Source organism: Chironomus tepperi, unplaced genomic scaffold (assembly GCF_022539635.2).
Source record: "Chironomus tepperi strain 1889 unplaced genomic scaffold, CSIRO-AGI_Ctep_v1 contig_419, whole genome shotgun sequence".
NCBI lineage: Eukaryota > Metazoa > Arthropoda > Insecta > Diptera > Chironomidae > Chironomus > Chironomus tepperi.
The window spans coordinates 422,003-448,296 of NW_027226541.1; the positions used below are offsets into that span (position 1 = coordinate 422,003).

At 32.7% G+C, this 26,294-nt stretch overlaps 4 protein-coding genes across 12 annotated transcripts in view; 3 read left to right on the plus strand and 1 right to left on the minus strand.

Annotated features, from left to right (window-relative positions):
• LOC139097293 (uncharacterized) overlaps positions 1-2,334 on the plus strand; it is a 34,660-nt gene extending 32,326 nt beyond the window's left edge. For all 8 annotated transcript variants that reach the window (XM_070649095.1, XM_070649099.1, XM_070649100.1 and 5 more), the window contains one exon: positions 140-2,334. In XM_070649095.1, coding sequence (XP_070505196.1) covers positions 140-921 — 782 coding nt within the window. In that variant the 3' untranslated portion in view covers positions 922-2,334. The remainder of the gene's footprint in view (positions 1-139) is intronic.
• LOC139097290 (peroxidasin homolog) overlaps positions 1-20,664 on the plus strand; it is a 60,114-nt gene extending 39,450 nt beyond the window's left edge. Inside the window, exons 1-2 of one of the 2 annotated variants that reach the window (XM_070649089.1) lie at positions 19,438-19,595; positions 19,657-20,664. In XM_070649089.1, the coding sequence (XP_070505190.1) occupies positions 19,579-19,595; positions 19,657-20,443 (804 nt within the window). In that variant the 5' untranslated portion in view covers positions 19,438-19,578 and the 3' untranslated portion in view covers positions 20,444-20,664. Of the gene's footprint in view, positions 1-19,437; positions 19,596-19,656 lie in introns of those variants that run through there. The other variant, XM_070649090.1, reaches the window with a different exon arrangement.
• Positions 4,343-26,294, minus strand: part of dcma (decima) — a 28,726-nt gene continuing 6,774 nt past the window's right edge. The window contains exons 2-6 of the mRNA XM_070649108.1: positions 7,276-7,578; positions 6,375-6,544; positions 5,588-5,721; positions 5,353-5,529; positions 4,343-4,609 (exon numbers count right to left, since the gene is read on the minus strand). Of these exons, the coding sequence (XP_070505209.1) occupies positions 4,479-4,609; positions 5,353-5,529; positions 5,588-5,721; positions 6,375-6,544; positions 7,276-7,314 (651 nt within the window). The 5' untranslated portion in view covers positions 7,315-7,578 and the 3' untranslated portion in view covers positions 4,343-4,478. The remainder of the gene's footprint in view (positions 4,610-5,352; positions 5,530-5,587; positions 5,722-6,374; positions 6,545-7,275; positions 7,579-26,294) is intronic.
• LOC139097314 (paramyosin-like) lies at positions 23,816-25,353 on the plus strand. Its single transcript, XM_070649123.1, has 2 exons — positions 23,816-23,971; positions 24,033-25,353. Exons 1-2 carry the CDS (start codon positions 23,955-23,957, stop codon positions 25,351-25,353), a joined length of 1,338 nt encoding a protein of 445 aa, XP_070505224.1. The 5' UTR covers positions 23,816-23,954.

The following is a 26,294-nucleotide window of genomic DNA, read 5'->3' on the forward strand; positions in this document are numbered from 1 at the left end:
CATTAGTCAGGGTTCGGTGTTTGAGGTTTAGGGACACCTCCGACTTTGGAATGACCCTCCCAAACCCCAAACTCTTCAAAAATCACCAAAAAAAAAATCTCAAAAATTCTAAAAATCAAATTTTTCTTTCTAATTCCAGACATTCACATCCCAGCCACATCCACATCCACATCCATCTGCCACAAACAAAAATGCGAAAATGGATGTCCATCAATTCCAATATCTCATAATTCAACACAAAATGATCTCATCGAAAATTCATTTAAACTCACAAATCACCAAAATACATCAATAACCTGCATATGTCCAGAACATTGCAATCCAGCACTTAATTGTACACATTTTCTGACAGACGTACGAGAATTTATACATTTAAGGCACATGAGTGAACTTAAGAATCCATATGATCCATGTGAGACATTCTTTTGTAAAAATGGTACATTTGGTATTCATATGGCAACATGTGTGCCTATAAATTGTCCAGTACATCATCGTATACGACCGGATGGTGAATGTTGTGATGTTTGTGATGTCGAAAAGTCAACATTTTGTGATGAGCATCGTGATTGTGATATTGGATGTCGTTATTCATTTGTACGTGATATGGACAGGAACTGTGATTTGTGTGAATGTTCAAGATATCCAACAACAACAACAACAACAACGACAACGACTGAGGTGACGAGCAGCACGAGTAGCGATGATGTTGAAGCAACTGAAAATGAACCAAAAATTTTCTTCTTTTTCTTCTCATCGGAAAGTGATTTAATTAATTATTTAATTATTGTTGTCTTATTCCTTGCGGCACTTGGATCTGCATGCTTTTTGGCATTTGTCATTTGGTTCCTGCATAGGAGGATTTATAATCGTGTGCCATTGATAAGTCATCGAAGTTATAAAATTACTCAACAGTATGCTTAAAATTGGATGTTTAGCATTTTGGATTATTAGATTAAGGGAACTGAAAGACAAAAATTTTTTTTTTCATATTTTTTTTGAGAGATTTCAAAATTTTTGAAAATTTGGGAATTAAAAATTGACAAAAAATGGAAAATTGTATTACAAAATTTATTGATGTAGATTGCTATTGGGGGTATTGGGGTTTTTGGTATGGACAGTAACAATCATGGGACAAAAATATGATTTTGGGGCTTTTTTTTGAGCTAAATTGAACACAAGTTGAGTATAAAACAGTCAAATAATACATCTGAGTGTCAAACAGCATAGATAGGCTTGAAAATATACAAAATGAGCTGACTATGTCAGCTATGAGCGTCACTAGGAATTGCCATTAGCCCTAAAATACAAAAGCTCGAAGTAGACTTTGATTTTGTTTTGAAAAATTTCACTAAAGTTGACTTGCATCAAGTTGACTTGACTTGAGTCTGGTTTACTTGACTTGAGTGACGCTGACTTGACTCAATATTTGAATCACATTGACTTGACTTAATTACAAGACTTGAGTCATGTTGACTTGACTAAATAAACTTGACTTAAGTTATGTTGACTTGACTTAATTATTTGATTCAACTGACTTGACTCATTAACTAGATTAGAGGCATGATGACTTGACTTAAATCCATTTGACTTTAGTCACATTGACTTGACTTAATGACTCGACTAAAGTCATATTGACTTGACTTGATTTAGTACCTTTACTTGAATCATGTTAACTTGACTTCAACACAAGGTTTGAGTCACGATGACTAAATACCTTGACTAAAATTACAATACCGTGACTTAATAATTGACATAAATCACATCGACTTGACTTAATTATTTGACTTGATTCATGTTGACTTGATTTAATAGCTTGACTTATTAATTTGACCTGACTTAAAAACTTGACTTGAGTCATGATCACTTGACTTAAGACAAGTAGAATTAGCTTAATTTGAGTAACCTAAAAATGACTTATTAACTTTACCAGAATTAAATTGACTTGATCAAGTTGACTTGAATCAAGTCCACTTGAGTGAAATTTTTAAAAATAAAATTCAAATCAAACATTTGAGCTCTGCAAAATAAACAGCAAAGAATGAAGAACAAGAACTTCAGGAAATTATTAGAGTAAAATTAAGCAAATTTCAACATTTTTACAGAGTAAAATGTCATGTGACTCTGACACATGTATTGAAAGGGCACTTGGGAAAAGGGTTTATAACCCTAGATATCCCCACTTGAATGTGAATACAGAAAAAAATACACAAATTAGACATTAGAAGCAAAATATAAATTATTTAAGGCTTAAAAAAATTAATTTTTAGAACAAAATTTGATCTTCAAAATTTCCTTAGTAATTTGCTTTTAATTTAAAATTAATTTAATAATTTTGAAAACTTGTAATTTAAATTTATATAATTTATTTTCAAATAATTGAAAATTTTGCAATTAAATTAAAATTGTCAAATAATTTTTAAAATTAAAAAAAAATTCTTGAAATTTAAAAAAATTTAAAAAAATTTTAAAAAATTTTTAAAATTTAAAAAAATTAATAAATTTTTTAAAATTTAAGAAAATTTTTAAAATTTAAAAAATTTTTTTAAATATTTATATTAATTTTTTTTTTAATTTTAAGAATTTTTTTTAAATTTTAATTTATTTTAAAATTTAAAAACTTTTAATTTAAATAAATGTTAAAAAATTTAGACAATATTTTAAGCAATTTGAAATGCAAAATTAATAAAAAAAGCTTATAAAAAAATAAAATTTAAATTATTTGATGCGAAATCTCAATAAATTTTGTCTTTAAAATGAGCCTTAAAACAATTAAAATTCAATAAATAAATTTAAAAAAAAAGTGAAAAATTAGTCAATTGCTTAAAAATTCTTTTTGTGATGATAATTTGTAAAATAAATGTTAGGATTTCAGTTTTTACATTTAGTTTAGTTTTGTTCCTGACAAGAAAATTTTGTAAGATTTTTTGAACAATTTAGTTTAATTTAACGAGGCTTTTTCGTATGTCAATTAAGTCATGAAAAATGTATGTAAAATTTAATATCAATAAAAAATGAAGTAGAATAAAATTTAAATTGTTTTTTAATTTTTTAAGAGATTTTTTAATTAATTTCAGATTTTTTAAGCTTTTTTTATAAAATTCCGAATTTTCCATTTTTTTTGAAGATTTTAAAATTATTTTTAAATTAAAAATCAATTTTGTAGTGCAAAAGTTGATTTTTTTAAACTAAAAATAACGGTTTTTAATAATTTAAATGGAAAGCTTCATGAAAGCTTAAAAGCTTTTATAAAAACATTGAACTCAACGTTTTTTCAATGTTTTGAATGTTTTGCAATGTTTTGCAATATTTTCCAATGTTTTGCATGTTTTCTTTAGCAACGTGGAAGCTTTTAAAGCTTTTTCTTAAATTTTAGGCTAATGGCTAAAGGAAAAAAATAAAAAAAATTTCAATAATTTTTTCAGATGAAATTTTTATTGCAATTTTAAATAACTCCTAATATTTTATTTAATTTAATTATTATATTTTTAAATACTAATTTTTCAAATAATTTTTAATTTGAACTTATTTTTTAAAAATATAGATTTACAATTTTTTAAATTACTTTCTTTTTTTATTAATTGAATTTAATATCTGATGAATATTATTGTGACAATAATTGGCAATATTTAAATTAATGTTTAATAAATACACATAAATCTAGAGTCAAACACTATTGTAAAATGTTGAAAATTTTTAATTTTTTAAATGTTTTTAAAAAAATTTAAATAAAATTAAAAGTTTAATCTCCTTTAATTTGATCAAAAATAAAATAATTTCTTTTTTATTTTATTTTTGATTTAAAATTTAAAAAAAAATTAAATTTAATAATTTTTAAATTTATTAATTTTTTTAAATTAAAAATCATAAAATATGAAAAAAAAATTAATTTGAAAATTTAAATTTTTTTTAATTTGAAATTTTAATTTTATTTATTTTGAAAATTGTTTTTTTAATTTGAAATTAAAAATTTTAATATGAAATAAAAATTTAAAAAATTTGCATTTTTAACAATAGTGTTTGACATTTATCTTAATTTAAAAATTATTTAAAATTAAAATAAATTGAAAGTTTAAATAAATTTTGTGAGCTTTTTTTTTGTGTGCAATGAATTTTCTACTTTTTTTATTATTTAAAATGTTTTTTATATATATTTTTAAGATGAATATTTTCTTTCTACTTAATAACCTTAATTTAATATCATTATTTAATTTTTTATTTGCTGTTATGCTTTTATTGAATTATTTTAAATTGATTTTTTAAAGGCAATATTTCCTTCTTTTTCGCATTATTTTTTGGGATATAAAATAATTAAATTTGAAATTAAATTTCACTTTTTTTTCTCTAAATTGAATTGTGCTTTTTTGGTCCTTTTTCTAAATTAGATTTTTATGCAATTTTTAGCTAAATTAATTTTAATTTTATAACCTCAAATTCTTTAAAATTATTGAATTTTTTAATTCAGCAACAGAAAATAATTTTTAAAGGTAATTTGAATTTGGTCTCGACACACAGCACAATAGGCCCATATTCCGATATAATGACTCGACTCGTTGTCTCTTTGCTGGCCATGGTCCAGGATTTTTGTCTTTTGTTAATACTTCGTTACGTTCTGCAATTAAATAAAGACAAATTAAAATTTTGAATTTTAAAATTAAAAAAATTTGAAAATTTTAAAGTGAAATTTATTAAAATTTGAAATTTAAAAAACTTAAAATTTGAAATTTGAAAAATTAAAATTTGATTTAAAAAATTTTAAATATTTTAAAATTTGATTTAAAAAATTTAAATATTATAAAATTTTAAAATTTGATTTAAATATTTTAAAAATTTAATTTAAAATATTTAAAAAATTTACATTTTGATTTAAAAAATTTAAAATTTGATTTAAAAAATTTGAAATTTAATTTAAAAACTTTAAAATTTTATTTAAAAAATTTAAAATTTAATTTAAAAAATTTAAAATATAATTTAAAAAAACTTAAAATTTGATCTAAAAAATTTAAAAAATTAAAAAAAAAATTTTAAAATCTAATTTGAAAGATTTAAAATTTGATTTAAAAATATGTAAAAAGATTTAAAAATTGAAATCTATTTTAGAAAATTTTTGAAATTTTAAATTTATTTTAAAGAAATTAAATTGAATAAAGATTTAAATTTAAAAACTGAAAATTTAAGTTCAAAAACAAAAAAGTTTTGAAATTTTGGATTCAAACTAATAAATTAAATTTTAAAAAATTAAAAAAAAGAGAAAAATTGAATTTTCAAATTCATATAAACCGTTAAAAATTCAAAATAAAGTAAAAAATCTAAATGCGCTCTAATCCAACCATCACTAAAGTAATTCCAACTCACCCATATAAGCTTCCTGTTTTGGCAAATATTCCTGCATATCCGCAAGTATTTTTGCAATTTCTTTCGAGTCTTTCGTTATGCTGTTCAGCTCTTCAGCATGAAAATCCGGATTGATTTGCTTACACAAAAGTAATTGACTGAGTACATTTCCAATATTTTGAGTGCCTATGCGATTCTCTGCAAAAATATTCCAAATATTTGAATTGAAATTGGCATAAAGCTTGTCAAAACTCACCAAAATATCCACTCATGTCCATTGGTATAATCTTCAATAAATGATAGGAACGAATCAATTCCCGTAGAAATAATTGAGTCAGATAAAATAGTAGCAATAAATGTGGATTATCGGCTGGTGTTGCAATTTCATCACTGCAATGTAAATCAATAAAAAAGTCAAGAGTCATCAATTTTTTAAGACAGGTAAGGGCTTTTGGGAGATTTTTATCGGAATTGGTCATGTCATGTCAATCATAAAAAGTCTTTTTAAATAATGTTAATAAATTGGACATTTTTTTGATGGTGTGGGGAGGTCATGTATTGATACTGGGATGATGTTGTGGATGTTAGCCATAAGAGCGGAACTGATCCAAAATTGACCGAAATTTGACCAAAACTTGTCCAAAAATTGATCAAAAATTGGCCGAAATTTAAACAAAATTTAACCGAAAATTTACTAAAAATTTGACCAAAAATTGTCCGAAAATTGACCGAAAATCGTCCAAAAATTGACCAAGAATTCCCCAAAAATTGACCGAAAATTTGACCAAAAATTGACCGAAAATTGACCAAAATTTAACCAAAAATTGACCGAAATTTGACCGAAAATTGACCAAAAATTGACCGAAATTTGATCGAAAATTGACCAAAAATTGACCGAAAATTGACCGAAATTTACCGAAAAATTACCGAAAAATAACCAAAAATTGACCGACATGACTTAACATCCCCAAAACCCTTTCCATTTCCCCAATCCAAACCCATCCAAATCACTTAACCCCAACCTTTACATCCTCAATACTCACCTATTAATCTGCGGCAAAACAATTGCAACAGCTCTCGTACACAAGTCAACACACGAACGTCGTGTTTTTCTTATTGATACCCTCAAATCCGATGAATCGTGCTTATCATGTCCAACTTGTATCAACATATCACGAAAATGTGCTACTTGACTATTGATTTCGATAAGAAGCTGAAAAATTAAAAATTTTGAATAAATATGTTAATTTAGGGCGGTCATCTACTGTATTTTTGCCGGGACGCAGCTGTACTTTTTTGTTTAGCAGCTGTGTCCCGACAAAGCTTTAAAATGTTTATTTTTTCAACAATTTTCCCGATTTATCCTCTGCCCACCCGATGTTAATGCCATGGTTTGAGGTGTAACGGAAGGTATAGGTCGACTCAAATGTCTAGTGGGGTAACAGCTCCCCTCCTACATCCTGAGGGGTATCTTAAATTTGAAGGGATGGTGATAGGCACGGTTTTGAGATCAAACCAATCACCCACATATTTGGACATAATTCTTCAACTTCTGGTCTCTCCAAAGACTCTACTCCTTCCACACTGCCTGCCCTGATCACCCTGCCCACTCAAACTATGCTTTCTCGATTTCCCGGTCCCGGAAGATTTTCGGGACTCGAGACCGGTCCGAGACGGGACTTTTCCGGAATTTCCCAGTCCAGGCATCGAGAAAGCATTACTCAAATCACTTGACTCAACCTGCCCACCTTGTCGCCCTGTATTCCTATCCTTCCTGTCCTTCCTGTCCTTCCTGTCCTTCCTGTCCTTCCTGTCCTTCCTGTCCTTCCTGTCCTTCCTGTCCTTCCTGTCCTTCCTGTCCTTCCTGTCCTGCCTGTCCTTCCTGTCCTTCCTAACCGTCACATCATTCCCAAATATTCCCCATACCAATAAAAAAAAACTTACATTAGCTAAACTTTGTGTTGATTTCTCTCCGTCCATCATTTAAATACAAATATAATTTTTTTTGTTATGTCGTGTCCGCTTAATATCCAATATCAAAAATTTAGTTCCTATTCTGGTCTCATTTTCATTGCCATTCTCGTATCACATTCACATGAACTTGTTGCTGCTTTCTATTAATTGACATGGTTTTTATAGCAAAATTTTTACGATCTTTAATTTTTTATGAAAATTTGCGACTTCAACGACATTGTTCATGGATTAATAAGGCTATGAAGCTATGGATGATGAATGATGGATGTAGAGCTGAAATGAGAAAAGAAAATGAAGAAATTTGTTAGGTTTTTTGGGTTAATGAAGTTGAGGGTGGATCACTTATTAATTAACGGTCTTAAAGCGAGTAATGGGGGAATGGTTGAAGGGTTGCAACCCTTCCGGTTGAGATGGGTCATGGTGGGGCTGTTAGGAAGTGTTATGTAAACTCTGTTCCGCGGTACACTAGTTTACTGCTAAAATGTATTAGATACTCCAAAATATGCATGATATGTGCAGATTTGGTCCTGACTAACCATTAAAGTGGATCTCAGTAAACCAGAAGATCTCGAAGAAGGTAGGAAGTCAAAAAGACAGTTATTCATGTTACATAATAAACAAATAACCCCATGATGAAGGTAAGGATATTTTCAGATTTATGATTTTACAATTCAAATGTTAAATTCACTATTCAATATGAAAAAAAATCAGCTAAAACTGGCAAGAAAAGTTGTCCTATAAATCCAGTGTTGTCCAACCTTTTTTAGTGTCGTGGGACAACTATGAGGGCCAGTCACGACCAAATCCCCGTGGATGGTATGTACAGAACAATCGGAATCATGCACAACATGCAGCTCATGACACATTCACATTAGTGAGCAGAGTTGACAAGACTTCATATGATTTCGACCTCAAATTTCTGTAGGAACTTGAAATTCGATTGAAGACCAACCAGAGTTGCAAAACAGGTGCCTGTGGCAGGCAAAACCGTACAAATTTTTTATAATTTATATGATTTTTTCTTCAAAACCGTACAAATTATCAAGAATTTGTATGGTTTTTTCCTATCACAGGTGCCTGTTTTGCAACTCTGGGTTAGTCTCGATCAAAGCCACGTCACACCATTATGACATGCACGACACAATCGGAACCACAGACGACATGACACATCTGCACTAGTGAGTACAGTTGGAGTCCAAACTCCACTTTCTGTTGCACTTTGGGATCTGATTGACGTCCAGTTCTCGAACAGAAATCGATGTCGGCTTGGATTATGTATGGAGTTGAGTCGACTTGAGTCAACTATTCCATTCAAATTCCGAGTCAACTTTGAATGCTGGCCAGGATTCTAGCCAATCCTGTTAGTGTGTGCCGTGTCACACAGGTTGAACAACACTGCATCAAAATCAATTCACGATTCTCTAACAAAAGTCAACTCAACATCCACCTAGACGGCACCGTTCTTAAGACTTTTTTTTTTTATTCATTCTATCTCGTACATGCGAATTCATCCATAAATAATATGTCGTGTGCCAAAAAAAGTAAAAAAAAAGTTTTGGCATTTTCTATTGAATACAAATTCAATTTTTTTTATATATATGAACAGTTTTTCGGTAGAGGACAGGAACTATGCGAGTAGAATAATCGGAAATAAAACTAGCTTTTTTTTTATATATCGGAAGTACTGGAACTTTATGACTGTCAAGCTAAACAAATTATTGTTCATGTTGAACTTTTTATGAACAGAGCATCACAGGATGTGATATAAAAAATTTAGTCAGCTATAGTAAAAGTTTCATTGCATCCTTTATAGCTTGTCGTTTGGACTTAAGTTGGACTTTTGAGTGATTTTTTGAGGTTATGTTTTTTACTATAATTTGAGGTAATTAATTGATTATAGAATTTTATTCGTCTATCCGACTAGAGTTTGCTTTGATTATCCGACTAGTGTTTGCTTTGATTATCCGACTAGAGTTTGATTCTATTATCCGACTAGATTCTATCTCAATTATCCGATTAGGTTCATTCTCAATTATCCGACTAGATTCTATCTCGATTATCCGACTAGATTCTATCTCGATTATCCGACTAGATTTTATCTCAATTATCCGACTAGATTCTACCTCAATTATCCGACTAGATTCTATCTCGATTATCCGACTAGATTTTATCTCAATTATCCGACTAGATTCTATCTCGATTATCCGACTAGATTTTATCTCAATTATCCGACTAGATTCTACCTCAATTATCCGACTAGATTCTATCTCGATTATCCGACTAGATTTTATCTCAATTATCCGACTAGATTCTATCTCGATTATCCGACTAGATTTTATCTCAATTATCCGACTAGATTCTACCTCAATTATCCGACTAGATTCTATCTCGATTATCCGACTATATTTTATCTCTATTATCCGACTAGATTTTATCTCGATTATCCGATAACTAACCTAAAAATCAGTCTAAATGTCCACAAATCCATATATTATGTCAAGCTCTTCATGCTGTATCATTTTAATGAATTCAATTCCATTATCTATTACATACTGTCGCTTGAAGCTCATTCAACCCTAATTCTTAGTTTTTGGGTATCGATTGTCATTCAATGAAAACCTTTTTGAGGCAGCAATCTTCAGACATAATTCGTAGTATTTTATGGGAAATTGTAAGTTTATTGAGGATAAGTGATTGTTGTTGTTGTGCCTTTTGTTTTTGTGTTTATTGAAGCTCACAATGGAGATAAATTTGTTTATTTTCATTCTTAATTGAGTGATTAAGAATTATTTGTTGGGGGTCATTAGCTTGGATTTTTGTGCTGTCGGAAGGATTTAGTTAAAAATTCTCATTTTTTATATCCTCAGAAAAGCTTTTTTAAGTTTTTTTTACACCTGTTTCTTTTGGATATAGCTTCAAGCTTCTCGAAACATTCAAAGCTTTTATAATATTCAAATATTAATGCATGAGACACTTGAGATGCTTGCTGTTAGTTAAGGATTTAAGTTTATATTCTTTAATAGATGCTTATACATTTTTAAAGATAATCTAGGGATCAGTGAAGCTCAAATTGAGAAAATTAGTCTCAAGTCGAGCGTGTCAAGTCTAAGTCGAGCGTTTCAATACATATTTGAGCGTGTCAATTCAAGCCGAGCGTAATCAGATAAAATTGACTATAACAAGTTGAAATCGAGCGAAACAAGCTTAAGTCGAGCGTAACAAGCTTAAATCGAGCTTTAAAATTATCATTTGTGCTTGTTATACTCAAATCTTGCTTGTGAAAATGAAAGCGTATCAATTACAGATCGAGCAATTTAAGACTAAATGAAGCATAAAAAAGCTAAAAACGAGCTTTTAATGTCTAAATTGATCCTAGGAATCTTAAATTAAGTTTATCAATTTTATATCGCACATTAGTCAATCGAATCAAGCCCAAGTCGAGCCGTTCTACTCCAAATCGAGCGTATCAATCTTAAATCAAGCATGCAAAGTCTTGCTCTAGCATATCAAACCTAAGTCGAGCGTATTAAATCCCAATTGCTAACATATGAAGCTCAAATCGAGCGTATCAAGCTCAAGTAGAGCGTATCAAGCTCAAGTAGAGCGTATCAAGCGTAAATCGAATGTATAAAGCTCAAATCGAGCAAATTAAATTTAAGTCGAGCGTATCAAACTCTAATTGAGCGTATTAAGCTCAAATTGATCCTATCAAGTTCAAATCGAGTGTATCAAGCTCTAGTCGAGCGTATCAAACCCAAATCGAGCGTATCAAGTTTAAGTCGAGCGTATCAAACTCTAATTGAGCGTATTAAGCTCAAATTGATCCTATCAAGTTCAAATCGAGTGTATCAAGCTCTAGTCGAGCGTATCAAACCCAAATCGAGCGTATCAAGTTTAAGTCGAGCGTATCAAACTCTAATTGAGCGTATTAAGCTCAAATTGATCCTATCAAGTTCAAATCAAGTGTATCAAGCTCTAGTCGAGCGTATCAAGCTCAAGTCGAGCAAATTAGTTTCAATCGAGTGTATTAAATCTAAATTGAGTAATTTAAGATTGAATAAAAGCTCAAACTGAGCGTAAAAATTCAAAACATTCTAAAACAAAGCTCAAATCATCCAAAACCGTACATAAATCAATCACAAAACAAATGAATCTAAACTTTTTTTTACCCATAAAACTTTTCAGCTATCAAAAATTGTATCCAACAACATACTCGAACTATGAAATTAATCACGCGTCAATCATATTGAATTTGTTTGTTAAACAAAATTTTTCATTTTTCAATCCTTCTCTTTTGTGTCTGTGCCTTGTTATCTAATGTAACTTCTCATTATAAATTCAAGTATCTTTATCTAAAGGTAGAGGTAGGAGAAGTGAAGGGAAAAGGGACAAGTTTAAGAAAAGAAATGAAAATCTTTGTCAAGTTTTTTGTGAAGCAAAAAAAAAAAACTTTTCCTTTCTATTTTTTTCTTCTTGTGCTTGCTTCCAGTTTAATCCCTTCCTTTTTTATACATTTTCATTTTGAAATTTCCATTCTTTTTGTTCCACTTTTTTCTAATTCATTCATGCTTACAGATGATGTCATGTGTGTGTCTGGTGCTCTTGGGTTTGATGGATAACGAGCTCTTGAAGATGTGTTGTACTTGAATTATGTTGTGAATATTTCGAGTATTTTCTTTTGAATTTAAATTAATTTTATCATGGTTAAGTTGCTTTTGCATATGGAATTGGAACTTATCTTCAGGTTTTTGATCATTTATTTAACGTTTTTTGTGTGATTTAAAGATTTGATACGCTCGAGTTGAGCTTGATACGCTCGACTTGGGTTTGAAACGCTCGACTTGGGCTTGAGACGCTCAACTTTGGCTTGAGACGCTCGACTTGGTCTTGATACGCTCGACTTCGGCTTGAGACACTCGACTTGATACGCTCGATTTGAGCTTGATACGCTCGATTTGAGCTTGATACGCTCGGCTTGAGTTTGATACGCTCAATTTGAGCTTGATACGGTTGACTTGAGCTTCATATGCTCGACTTGGGCTTGAGACGCTCGACTTGGGTTTGATACGCTCGATTTGGATTTGAGACGCTCGACTTGGGCTTGAGACACTCGACTTGGGCTTGATACACTCGACTTAGACTTCATTTTCTAATTTTGAGCTTGATTAAGCTCTTTAACTCAGACTTCCGCACCATTCACCTTGACTCATGCTTTCTATTCTCACAAATCATCAAAAACCATTCCATCTTAAAAACCTTAAACACCCACTGAATTATTTTATCAACACAATGACGAATATAAATGTGCTGCATCTAAATGTCAAGAAACTTTCATCATTTATGTCTTTCATGCAAATGCACAACTACCGTCTAGAATGTGACGACTTATTTCTTAGTCTCAGATTTGTTACATTCATCACAATACAGAACAAAACAGTTATAAATTACACTAGATATAGAATGGAGTTGTTCAATTGTTACGGCAGACTGTGGAACTGTCGAATTTAGACGTTAATTTTATTTTCAAAAAAATAACGGTTTTAGAAAATTGTCGAGATTGAGACCGAGACCGAGATTGAGACTGAAACCTACAAGGGAAGTCGGATAGAGTATGGTAGGGTATCCCGAGTATAGTAGGATAGAGTAAAGTATCCCAGAGAGACACTCCAGTTTCAATCATTTTTTGGACATCTTTCAATTAATTCCAACATTTTTGGACAATTTTATGTCATTTTTCTCAATTCCACAACCACGTCCTTGACTTCAATTCCCAAAAATCCTCAAAAATCATATTTAAATTCCTAAAAAATAGTCAAAATTCCCAACATTCGTCTATGACTCCCAAAAGCACAAAGCAATTCAAAACTTGTTCCTTTTTATCGCTTCTGAGACACAAAACTTCATTTTTTTGTTACTTCCTTCATATCTCTCATTCCATCCATCCATACATCATTCATAAATTATGATATGCTCACACATTATCATTACGTCATAAAAAATTTCAAACTATATTCATTTTAATGACATACATAAACATAGACATAAATATGATGTATATCATAAATATGTTAATCCATAAAGGATAAGTAAGGTGCCTTTTTATTGATTTATTGTCCCTTTTTTTTGTGCTCTTATTTTCGTGTCACTAAAGGTAGTGGTGGGTGGTTGGGCATACTGAAAATGGATGAAATGTCATAAACCGTATGGCATGTGCTGTCTCAAGTGTGGCTTATCAGTAAGTTATTAAAATGGAATTGTTAGTGCATATTAAGTGACGTACTTAAGTGATGGGGTTAGTAGGGGCAAGGGTCAGACACTCCAAAAGTACAGTACTGTACTTACTGTACTTGTTGAATTTAAATGAAAGTACAGTAAGCACAGTACTGTACCACTGGAGAGTCTGACCCTTGAGGAGGGGTTGGTTGTTAAGGTGACTGACCTCAGTTTTCTTTGAATTCCTTTAGATTCCCCACTAATCTTACACTTCTGATATCTTAGTGTACCCGACCTACTCTAGCTACCGAGCTTATCTAGATAAAGTAGGGTAGGTAGAGTTCTTCAGTGTAGATTGGGACATCCTAAATGAAGATAAGGATATACCAAGTGTGGTGAGGGATACCTTTGGATAGACCTGCTCACAGGGTAGGGTGAGGTAGGGTATCATGGATAGGCTGAGAAAATGACCTTTATTTAAAAGTTATAAAAAATTGACAAAAATGATCAAAAAATAGTCGAAATGATTAAAAAAATTTTCAAAATAAAAAAAAAATTGAATTTCGATGACTGTTCCGCAACCTGGAATTAAACCCCACCTAATCTAAAGGTAGTGGATGGGGAGTTTTAAATGGTTTGAAAGAAACAATTGAGATTTTGAGACATTTTTTCTTCGCAAAATCCTTACAACGGGTGTTTACCCCTAAACCGACCTTTTCCCTAAATATGCCCCTTTTCAGTGCCTTACTTCATAAAATAAAATCTTCGATCTAGAAATTATCGAAAGATAGAGCTGTCTACAGACATTCCCTACACGCAATGTGCCCTCCCATGCGCCCCATCCAAGGAAGTAAGCAAGTAATCTCAATTTCCAAGACTCATCTGTTCTCATCGAATTGAATCGAATCCTAAATCTCATCGTAAATGATTCATCAAAAAAAAAAATATCCCAACAATTAAACTCAGTAAATCTTCATACAAAATGAAGCATAAAAGTAAGCAACAACACAAAAAAAAATCAATAAGCAATCAATTTTCTTAATTATTAAATGAGAAATAAAAAGGTATCAAAAATAGCAACAAAAAAAAGTGGGAAGAAATTACTTGATTAATTAAATTTATCATTTTTTTTGTTTGTTTTTCTATTTTTATGCTTTAGTTGTGGATGGACTAGGCAGGTATAGGGGGTATACGGGGTAGTTGTGGGTTTGATGATTAGGGTCTGCTTAGTCAGATACGACATTGGTAACTGGATATAGACCGGATTAGTTCTACCCTTGATATAATCCCGACTAGAGTTTGACTCAATTATCCGACTAGATTTTGACTCAATTATCCGACTAGATTTTGACTTTAATTATCCGACTAGAGTTTGACTCAATTATCCGACTATATTTTGACTCGATTATTCGACTAGATTTTGCCCCGATCATTCGACTATAGTTTTACTCAATTATTCGACTAGAATTTGAATTTGATTGAATATTTCTTCAAAAAATTCCCAAATTAATTAAAAGCAAACCGAATCCAATGCAATTGTACACACCTTCACAAAAGAGCCAACATAACCTCAAAAAAACGAGAACAATTGATTCACTTAATATCAATTAACTGTAATTAGTGGCAATGCAGTCCAGTCATAATTAATTTTAAATTTACTGCAGTCTCGTCAGCTGAGCTGGGTCGCTCATAAATTTCATTATGAATTGGAATTTTGCTTTATTTTTTAATAATGTGATGAGATTTATGTAATTTGAGTTGAGTGGCGGTTAAAAAGAGTTGCCGATGCAGTTAATAATGGGAATAATTTGAATAATGGAAGAGGCCTTGAGGGGAGTTGGGGTGCAAAAATGGGAGATGGATGTGAACAAAAAATGGAAGTAATTGCGTACAATTAAAAATTTAAAAGAAAAACTGGAAAAAAATCGAAGTTATGAAAATTTTAAACATAACCTCAATTAAGAAATGAATTTTTAATTGTTAGACTTGATTGTGATTCGATTATCTGACTTGATTGTGATTCGATTATCTGACTTGATTAGGATTCGATTAACTGACTTGATTAGGATTCCATTATCCGACTTGATTAAGATTCAATTATCTGACTTGATTGGAATTCGATTATCTGACTTGATTATGATTCGATTATCTGACTTGATTAAGATTCGATTATCTGACTTGATTAGGATTTAATTATTCGACTTGATTTTGAATCGATTATCCAACTTGATTAGGATTCGATTATCCAACTTGATTAGGATTCAATGATTCAACTTGACTGTGATTCAATTATCCGACTTGACTGAAATTTGATTATCCGACTTGACTATGTTGATCCAACCAAACGATAACTTTGAAATGACCCCAAAAATCAGACTTGCAAATATGAAGATTATTTTTAAAAATAATCAAAAACCTAACCTCAATCAAAGAAAAAAATCACAAATAAACTTAAAAGTTTTCAAAACTTTTTAATCAAAAATATTAAATTAATCTCTTTTTAAAAAATATTCATGTCACTCAGCATGTCAAAAACAATTCATCAAATCACTCAAAATTTACCACAAAAAAATATTTGCTTATTTTCCTCACAAAAATCACAACAAAATCAATCAAATGTCAATTTTTGAGTCTATTTTTTAACTTTTATTGCCAGATAAATGACCGCTTTGCTAAACCAGATTTGTAGACCAAAAACAAGCTATTTTGACATTCAATGGCCATAAATTCAAGTCAAATTAAATCCTATGTTGATGAATTTTTTAGTTCCAACATTGTAAACATAAATCATAAAAATAGGAATAAAGTCGAGGGGAAAAGAATATGAAATGGAAGGTAAAACTTTTGCTGACTTGTGGAGGATGATGGAAGCGGGGAGATAAAGTTTGAGGAAAATTTTGAAAAGAAAATGGAAAAAATTATGAAAAATAAATAAATTTGATTAATTTCTAGTTTGACTCGATTATCCGACTAGAGGTTATTTCGATTATCCGACTAGATTTTATCTCGATTATCCGACTAGATTTTATCTCGATTATCCGACTAGATTCTATCTCAATTATCCGACTAGGTTCTATCTCGATTATCCGGCTAGACTCTATTTCGAATATCCGACTAGATTCTATCTCAATTATCCGACTAGATTCTATCTCAATTATCCGACTAGATTTTATCTCGATTATCCGACTAGATTCTATCTCAATTATCCGACTAGATTTTATCTCGATTATCCGACTAGATTCTATCTCAATTATCCGACTAGATTCTATCTCAATTATCCGACTAGATTCTATCTCAATTATCCGACTAAAAATTTACTTTATCGAGTTTTGAGCTCTAATTCTGACAAAACCACAACAAAGGAACTCCACCCTATTTATATTCTTGAAAAAACGACAAACTCCAAGGGAATTAAGAGTTGTAATAAACGATTCAATTTTGCTTTAAAGGATTCAATTTGAACAAAAAATCTTTTTCAGACTTCCTAATTTGAATGAAAATTTTTATTTTTACAGTTTTTAAGACTTTTTTCATTCAAAATTATTATTTTCTTGACAAAAAAGTTTTTATGAATTGTGCGACTGACTTCATTCACGATTGACAAAGTTTTCTTGGTACTTAAAAGCTTAATTAAAGAAAAAAATTTGTTTTTGTGTAATTTTAAATTAATATTTTGCCAATTTTTTCATGAAAAACAACTCAATCGATCAGAATGAAAATAACATTTATTTAGGCTGTGGACATTATTTTTGGAATTTTGCCATAAATTGCAGTAAATAACATGGAAAAATCAATCGATTTAATTTTTATTTTTCAAATATCCTTCAATTTAATACAAGGTCAAAAATCTGAGATTCAGGTGCCTTCACACTAGAAATTTTGAGGTTCAGGTGCTTTTACACTAGAGTTTTTGACGTTCAGGTGCCTTCACATTAGAGTTTTTGAGGTTCAGGTGCCTTCACACTAGAGTTTTTGAGGTTCAGGTACGTTAGGGGTGTCCAAATGTCGATTTTTTGCGTTACGTAATTTATGGATGGCCCCATTGCAAAAATTTCTTATTTATTTCAACGCTTGCCACTTTTTTCTATCGAAATCACCAAAAATTTCATCAACTTTTATCAAATTAGGTAAATTTTATGGACAAAAACTTTTCGAAGTGGACGAAAAATTGACAAAATGGTGGATAATGGATGCGATTTTTGACCTTGAATATTGTGCCTTAAAAATTAGAGTTTAGAGATTTAAGCGCATTCAGTCTAGAAATTGGAGGTTCAGGTGCCTTCACACTAGAAATTTTGAGGTTCAGGTGCCTTCACACTAGAGTTTTTGAGGTTCAGGTGCCTTCACACTAGAGTTTTTGAGGTTCAGGTGCCTTCACACTAGAGTTTTTGAGGTTCAGATGCCTTCACACTAGAGTTTTTGAGGTTAACAAGCCCAAAAGTCTTCCAAAATGAAGTCAACTTCTGTTCAGCATATCACATATGAATTAATATTCATAAAGTCATTTCATTAGTCGACACAGGAACAACGAGCAAGTCAGTCATTAAAAATTAATTTTTTCATCAAAAATCACAAGAAAATTTTCATGGTGACTTGAGACATGACATTGAAATGTGCTTGATGTGGCAATTAGTGGTTAATTTTGAGCCTGTTTGGTGACTGTTGAGCATTTATGCTGCACATAGAATCCCAAATAATGACAACATCCGGGACATTTCAGGACCTAAATTGCACAACATCAAAACTAAAATGAAAACTTTACAAATTACTTCATTTTCCCTCGCGGCCACATCACAATTTTCCCTTAATTTCATTTTTCCGACATTTGACGTATTCATGACTTCAGTTCCTGTCATAATTTATGATTCTATGCCTTTATGCTTTAAAAAAAATTTTTAACGCAAAAACTCTCGACAATTTTTTTTTTTTGCTTCCGTTTTTTTGAGTTTGTCACGTTCGTGTGTTGAGGCATGAGATGTAGCTACACTTCCTACCTATTCATAATTTTTGTCTTCACGCAAATATTCATTATTTAAAGGATGATGACACAAATGTAGTCGCTTGAGTATTCTGGGGGTCGTTTGGTTATGATGTGACGTTCATAGAGATCCCTTCATGGGGTTATAGAGGTGGACGGAAGGGAAGACTGTGGGGAGAAGAACAACATTGATAGACAACGCGACAGACAACGCGACAGACAACTTGACAGACAACGCGACAGACAATGCGGCAGACAACGTGACAGATAACATGATAGACAACGCGACAGACAACACGACAGACAACGCGACAGACAACGCGACAGACAACATGACAGACAACACGACAGACAACATGACAGACAACATGATAGACAACGCGACAGTCAATGCGACAGATATGCACAGACAAGGGCAGGACGCCCTCATGTCTTACCATCAGCGAACCCGATGAAGCACACAGCTTAGAAGATGCCGATAAGTCAACTTGACTCTAGTCTGAGATCAGCTTTCATTGAATCAGACCTTAAGTCAGAGTCACACTAGCCTGGGACTGGATTTTCAGCATTTTGTATGATGTGTGGCTTCCGGACAGAGCTTGAAGTCGATTCTATCTGACTTCACACTAAGTTCGAGTGGATGTCGAGTTCTGCTTCCTGGAAAGTGAAGAATAGACGCCATAGCAACTACATTGTGCTGCTCGGGACATCAAAATCGTCGACATGATTTAAAAAACAAAATAATTAAAAATAACTTGAGATTAAAAATTGTTTTGATTCCCAAATTTAGTGCCATAAGATCAATTCTACAGAAATCGTCTTAAAAGTATGTAAACATCAAACTGGATTTTTCCACTCATCTGACGGACTTGACTTATCAAGTCTCAAAAATTTGTCGCGTGTATTTTGGGAGATAATTTTATATAAAAGCAGTTCTTGTGCTGTTCTAGCTTCACTTTCAAGTCGTCTGTCTTAAGTTGAGGATCATTCTGAAGAAGCTGTGAGCTGTGCCTTGATTTGGTCAACAATATCAATTTATATCCTGGATTTGGTGACTTGACGTTGGACATAAAATTGGAAAAATGTTCAAAATAATTTTGTGAGTTAAATTTGTTAATTTTTTATGGATTTATTGATGCTTAAATGTCTATTTTGACTAGATTGCTTCTGTGCCTGACATTCAGCACATCACATGCTGCATCCTTTAAATGTAACTATGATCCAGGTGTGTGGGGCTACATAAAGGATGCTTATTGCTGTGATGTTCAAAATTCATTGTCAATAACATCACTTGATGCAGCACAAGTCGACTCAGTTACAGGTAGACATAAGCCTGGCCACAACAATGACAATGTTGACTTTCTATCCATTGAAGGTGCTGGAAAAGTTCATTATTTTCCACATGGCTTGGACAAAATCTTCAAAAATCTTAAAGGAATACAAATTTATGGAACTGGACTTAAGCAAGTTCGTCAAGTTGACTTGAAAGACTTTCCAAATTTAACAAATCTTTATTTGGATCACAATTATTTGAAAATACTTGAAAAGGATTTGTTCAAGTTTAATCCAAATTTGGAGGTTATTTCTCTGTATAGCAACAGAATCACGCACATTGATCCAAATGTGTTTGACGGGCTGACTAAGTTGAAGACATTGAACCTTGGATCGAACGATTGCATCAACATGTCTGCTGTCAAGAATCCAACTGCTGTCCAAAATGTCATCAAAACAGCAAGCACCAAATGCTCAAATTCAGATTATTTAAATTTGGAGCAAAAAGTCAGGAACCTCGAAGCTGAATCCGCAACATTAAGTTCCGAACAACTCAAGGAAAAATTGCAAAATTTGGAAATTGAGTCGCAAGATTTATACTTGCCATATTTCTTCCAACAAGAAATTCAAGACTTGAAAGCTGTTCAAGTTAAAAAGGCACAAGAGGAAGCCTGAACAACAACAACAGCTTCTGGGGTACAAAAGGGGTGGGGTGGTCAAAAATTGAACCCATCACACCCTTCGTCTTCCCAAAACTTTCGGACATACCCCTGAACAACAACAACAATAACCACATTATCCAATTACTTATCTAATTAACTGAATTGTAACGGTTTTTTAAATTTTGAAATTTAGCAGTTTTGTAAAATGTAAAAAAAAAATCTGCTGGAAATAAATTTTTATGAATTTAAAATAAAAATAATTTTTTAAAATCGAAATTTCAGGTAAAAATATCAAAAATCAAGATTAATGGAACTAGAACCTATTAGGGACCATTCTTTTATTACGTTACGCTAATAAAAACGAATTTTTAGACCCCTTTTTTCGGTTAATCTCGGTAAGGTTTGATACACTTCGGAATAGTTCGGCACACTTTGTAAATGTTCGGTAAAGTTCGACACACTACGGAATGGTTCGTAAGACTTCGTGAATGTTCGGTAAAATTCGACACACTTCGGTAAGGTTCGACACACTTTGTAAATGTTCGGTAATGTTCGACACACTTCGGAATGGTTCGGAAGACTTCGTAAATGTTCGGTAAAGTTCGACACACTACGGAATAGTTCGGAAGACTTCGTGAATGTTCGGTAAAGTTCGAAAAACTTCGGAATGGTTCGGAACACTTCGTAAATGTTCGGTACAATTCGACACACTTCGTCAATGTTCGATGAGCTTCGGCTCATTTCGGAATAGTTCGGCACATTTCGGAATAGTTCGGCACACTTCGTAAATGTTCGGTAAAGTTCGACACACTACGGAATGGTTCGTAAGACTTCGTGAATGTTCGGTAAAATTCGACACACTTCGGAATGGTTCGGAAGACTTCGTAAATGTTCGGTAAAGTTCGACACACTACGGAATAGTTCGGCACACTTTGTAAATGTTCGGTAAAGTTCGACACACTACGGAATGGTTCGTAAGACTTCGTGAATGTTCGGTAAAATTCGACACACTTCGTCAATGTTCGTTGAGTTTCGGCACATTTCGGAATAGTTCGGAACATTTCGGAATGGCTCGGCACACTTCGTAAATGTTCAGTTATTTTCGGTAAGCCTCGACGCAATTTTCTAGACAATAAAATAAGTTACCAATCCCTTAACTCTAAGATGTATAGTCATCCTAACCTCAAAACTTTAAATTATTCCAACTTGAACTTGATCTCAATTCACATCAAGTCTTTAAAATCCTAAACCATGAGCCATTCCACCCCTAATATCATCCACACACATATACGCCCATAAACTCATTGCCAAGTTTTATTCACATATATAGCACATGGTGGTGGTGATGATGATGACAATGATGAAGAGATATACACCATCGTGGGAAATGTATGTGAAATTTTGCTGACTTGACAAAACGAGAGAAAGAGAGAAAGAGAGAGAAACGACAATGAGAATGAAAATAAAGAAGAATAATCAGTTGGGAGGGGTAGGAATAGAGGAAGTGAATGCGGAAAAAGAAGATGAAAATTGTGAAAAAAAAAAAACATAAATTTCACATTTTCTCATTATTTTGATATAATTTTAAGCATCTTTATCGAAATGTAAAAATAGGTGTGATTTGTGGGACGTGAGGTTGTGACTGTCTACTTGCGACTGAGTCATGATGAGATTTGGCTTTTGTGTGACGACTGTCAATGAATCTTTTATTTTGATTTTGTAAAATTTGAATGGATTTTTTTTTTTGAATTTATATTAAAGATTTATAAATGAATTTAGTGATCTTGGCAACTTTAATGCATGCTTACTGCTTAGTCATTCATATCACACAGGTTACATAATTTCGCTGATGACATTTGCAGCAGGTTGTCATGAATGGGGAGTCGATATCTAACCCAAGCTTTTGATAGAGATATTATTGCATTTAGTAATGATCGGTACAATTCGGAAAGCTTCGGAATGACTCGGTTGAGATCGGTGCCAGCTCGAAAAGGTTCGGTAGAGATCGGTGTAGTTCGGTAAGGTTCAGAACGATTGGATTGAGCTCGGTACAGTTTGGAAAAGCTCGGAAAGACTCGGTTGAAATCGATACTAGCTCGAAATAGTCCGAAACGACTCGGCAGAGCTCGGTACAGTTCGGTAAGGTTCGGATTAACTCGACAGAGCTCGGTATAGTTCGGTAAGGTTCGGAACGACTCGGTAGAGCTCGGTATAATTCGGTGAGGTTCAGAACGACTCGGTAGAGTTCGGTACATTTCGGAAAGACTCGGAAAGACTCGGTTAGAACTCGGTAAAATTCGGTAAGGCTCGATATATTTTGGAAAGTTTTGGTAAGGTTTGATAGAGTTCGGTATGTTTCGGAACACTTCGTAAGTGTTCGGTAAACTTCGGTAATGACCGACACAGTTCGATAGGGCTCAGTTCACATTTTAAAGGCTCAGTTAGGTTTGACACTGTTAAGTAAAGTTCGGATCAACTCGTTAAAATTCGGCACAATTCGGTAAAATTCGTAAAAGCTCGATAAGAATCGGTTCCGAAGTCGGGTTCGGTACAGTTCGGAAATGCTCGGTTCCATTAAGTAAGATATAATGATGCATATGGAATGGTAATTGAAGCTCAGTCCAATCGTGTACCTGCCGTACAGTCACAAGAGTAATCGACCCCTAATACAAAGTCACTGCACTCTAAAATATCATTAAACTCAATGAAAAATTAAGGAATAAAAAAAAATCTACAGAAAAATTAATTTTCGATATCGTTTATGTTTTTATGCTGTAACATTCACACGAGTATGTCATGAAAAATGGTTAAAAAGCGTGACAAGCTTATTCACAGTCAACAGAATTATTTTTATTATTAAAATCTGTTCTACAACACAGTAGATTGTGTGACTCATGGAGATTATTGTATTTATTGACGTAATTTAATGAGGAATTAATGAAGATAGTCAATTAAAATTCGAGGGACTTTACTTCCTCAAGTCACTGACTATAGCAATAGCAAAACTCGAGTTGCACGTACGTCAAACCACATTTTCTGTCATAAAAATGGACCAAAATCAGTCGTCAAGGCAACTTTGTGTGTATGTAGTGACAAAGCAGTGCCTTAGTGACCATATTGTACTGCTCGGGTCATCGCAATCGTCAGTTTGAACATATATTAACTCTTCTTACTTTCATTTCTACTGATAATGTTATACAATTATAATAAAAACAAAAATCATCCGATGGTCAACAACAGCATCAAAATTAGCTCAAAATCCTTATCAATCGTGAAATTCTCGCTGGTTTTTCCAACTCAGAATCCGGACTTGACTTATCAGCAGCTGAAATGTACTCAAAAATTGGTCGCGCGTGTTCTTTTGTATAAAAGCAGTTCTTGTGCTGTTCTAGCTTCACTTTTAAATCATCTGTCTTAAGTTGAGGATCATTCTGAAGAAGCTGTGAGCTGTGCCTTGATTTGGTCAACAATATCAATTTATATCCTGGATTTGGGGACTTGACGTTGGACATAAAATTGGAAAAATGTTCAAAATAATTTTGTGAGTTAAATTTGTTAATTTTTTATGGATTTATTGATGCTTAAATGTCTATTTTGACTAGATTGCTTCTGTGCATGACTTTCGGGACATCACAAGCTGTATCCTTTGATTGTCAATATATATCAGGTAGTTGGAGTGGTTTAGGAACAGCTTATTATTGCAGTGTACAAAATTCAGTCTCAATAACTTCACCTGATGCAGCACAAGTCGACTCAGTGACTGGCACACACCTGGCTGGCCATAATAATGACAATGTTGAGGGATTTTCTGTTTATAATAAAGGACAAGTTCATTATTTTCCACGAGGATTGGACAAAATCTTCAAGAATCTTATAGGAATTCAAATTGCCTACGCTGGACTTAAGGAAATTCATCAAAGTGACTTGAAAGACCTTCCAAAATTGAGGAATCTCTTCTTATATGGCAGTTCTTTGGAAATATTGGAAGCAAATTTATTCAAATTTAATCCAAATTTAGATTACATTTATTTAAAGTCCAACAAAATTTCGCACATTGATCCTAATGTATTTGACAAGCTGACTAAATTGAAGGATATGAACCTTGACGCAAACACTTGCATTAGCATGTCTGCTTCCGACAGTCAAACAGCTGTACAAAATATCATCAAAACAGCAAGCACCAGATGCATAAATTCAGATTATTCAAATTTGGAGCATAAAGTCAGGAACCTCGAAGCTGCATCCTCAAATTTAGATTCAGAACAGTTTAAGGAAAATCTGGAAAAATTGGAAAATGAAGTGAAAAACTCAAAATTTCCAAATTTCTTCCAAATTGAACTTCAGGACTTGAAAGCTGAGCAAGCCAAAAAGGCACAAGAAGAACATTTTTCAGCATTAGTATCAAAAGCTTGCCGACTTTCAATAACAGATAATTTGACAAATTTGATGACCCTTGCTACAAATGGAACCGACAGTAAGCAATGTGCAGCACTTCAAGACAAGATCAACGAAAATTTCACAAAAATGAGTCAAAATATTGCAAAAATTGATGAAAAATTGAGTGGAACTGCTGCACAGATCAACAACAGCCAATGCGATGCACTAAAAGATGACTTAAGGAAGCACATTGAAGACATGGACACAAAATTGGAGATTCTTGATGAAAATGGACAAAATACCAAAACAGCAATGCTCAGAGAGATCCAAAAGATTAAAAATGCAGCCACAACTGATCATGCTGGACTTTTGACGTCGCTGCGACTCAGAACTGATAAAATTGAGAAGGCAATGAAGGAATTAGATCGGAAATTCGATGACCAAGTCAGTAAAATTGATGTCCAAGTCAGTAAATTTGAGGAACAAGACCGTAAATTTGATGAAAAATTGTCAAAAATTATGAAGGCACTAAGCATTAATGAATAACGATGCAAATGCTGTAATTCCTATATGTAGCTTTAAGTCGAGGTTTTTTTATGCCTTTTTTTATGCTTAATCACATTTAAATCGGCTTTTTCCTCAATAAAAAATATCAAAAAAAAAAAGTTTTTTAAATAAATTCAAATTTTAGTTCTTATTTTCTGATATCCAGCAAGGGTCCATTCACTTATCACAACAGTGGGACCTAACCTTAACCCCCCAACCTCCCCCAACATTCCTAATAGGAACAACTTCCTTAATTCATTCAATTTTCACTCCAACCTTCATTTATTTACCAATTTTTGGCCACGACCCTAATTAGCAGCATTCAGAGGAGTATTTGGAAGGGTTTTGGCAGATAACCCCCTTCCCCCTCCCCCACCAATTATTCCTTTTTTAGACCAACTTCGTTAAGGTTTTTCTCCTAAATTTTCAACTTTAATCTTGGCTATGCCCCTGATTTTGAGTGACAATGTCATTTAGGAGCGTATCCAAAGGGTTTTGGGACACACCATCCTCCCCATTCCTTCATAAGAGCGCCTCTTAACCTATCTCAATGCTCATCAAGTCTACATGAAATTTTGATGTTTATGGAACTTGCTATGACATGTCAAGTATACATGTAGACACATAATTTACTACCACAAGTGATCTGGGACAGAGACACAAGTTTGATTTACAGCCCTTGGATATGGACCTAGGATATGGCCCTTGGATATGGCCCTTGGATATGGCCCTTGGATATGGCCCTTGGATATGGCCTTTGGATATGGCCCTTGGATATGGCCTTTGGATATGGCCCTTGGATATGGCCCCTGGATATGGCCCTTGGATATGGCCTTTGGATATGACCCTTGGATATGGCCTTTGGATATGGCCCTTGGATATGACCCTTGGATATGGCCCTTGGATATGGCCTTTGGATATGGCCTTTGGAATCCACACAA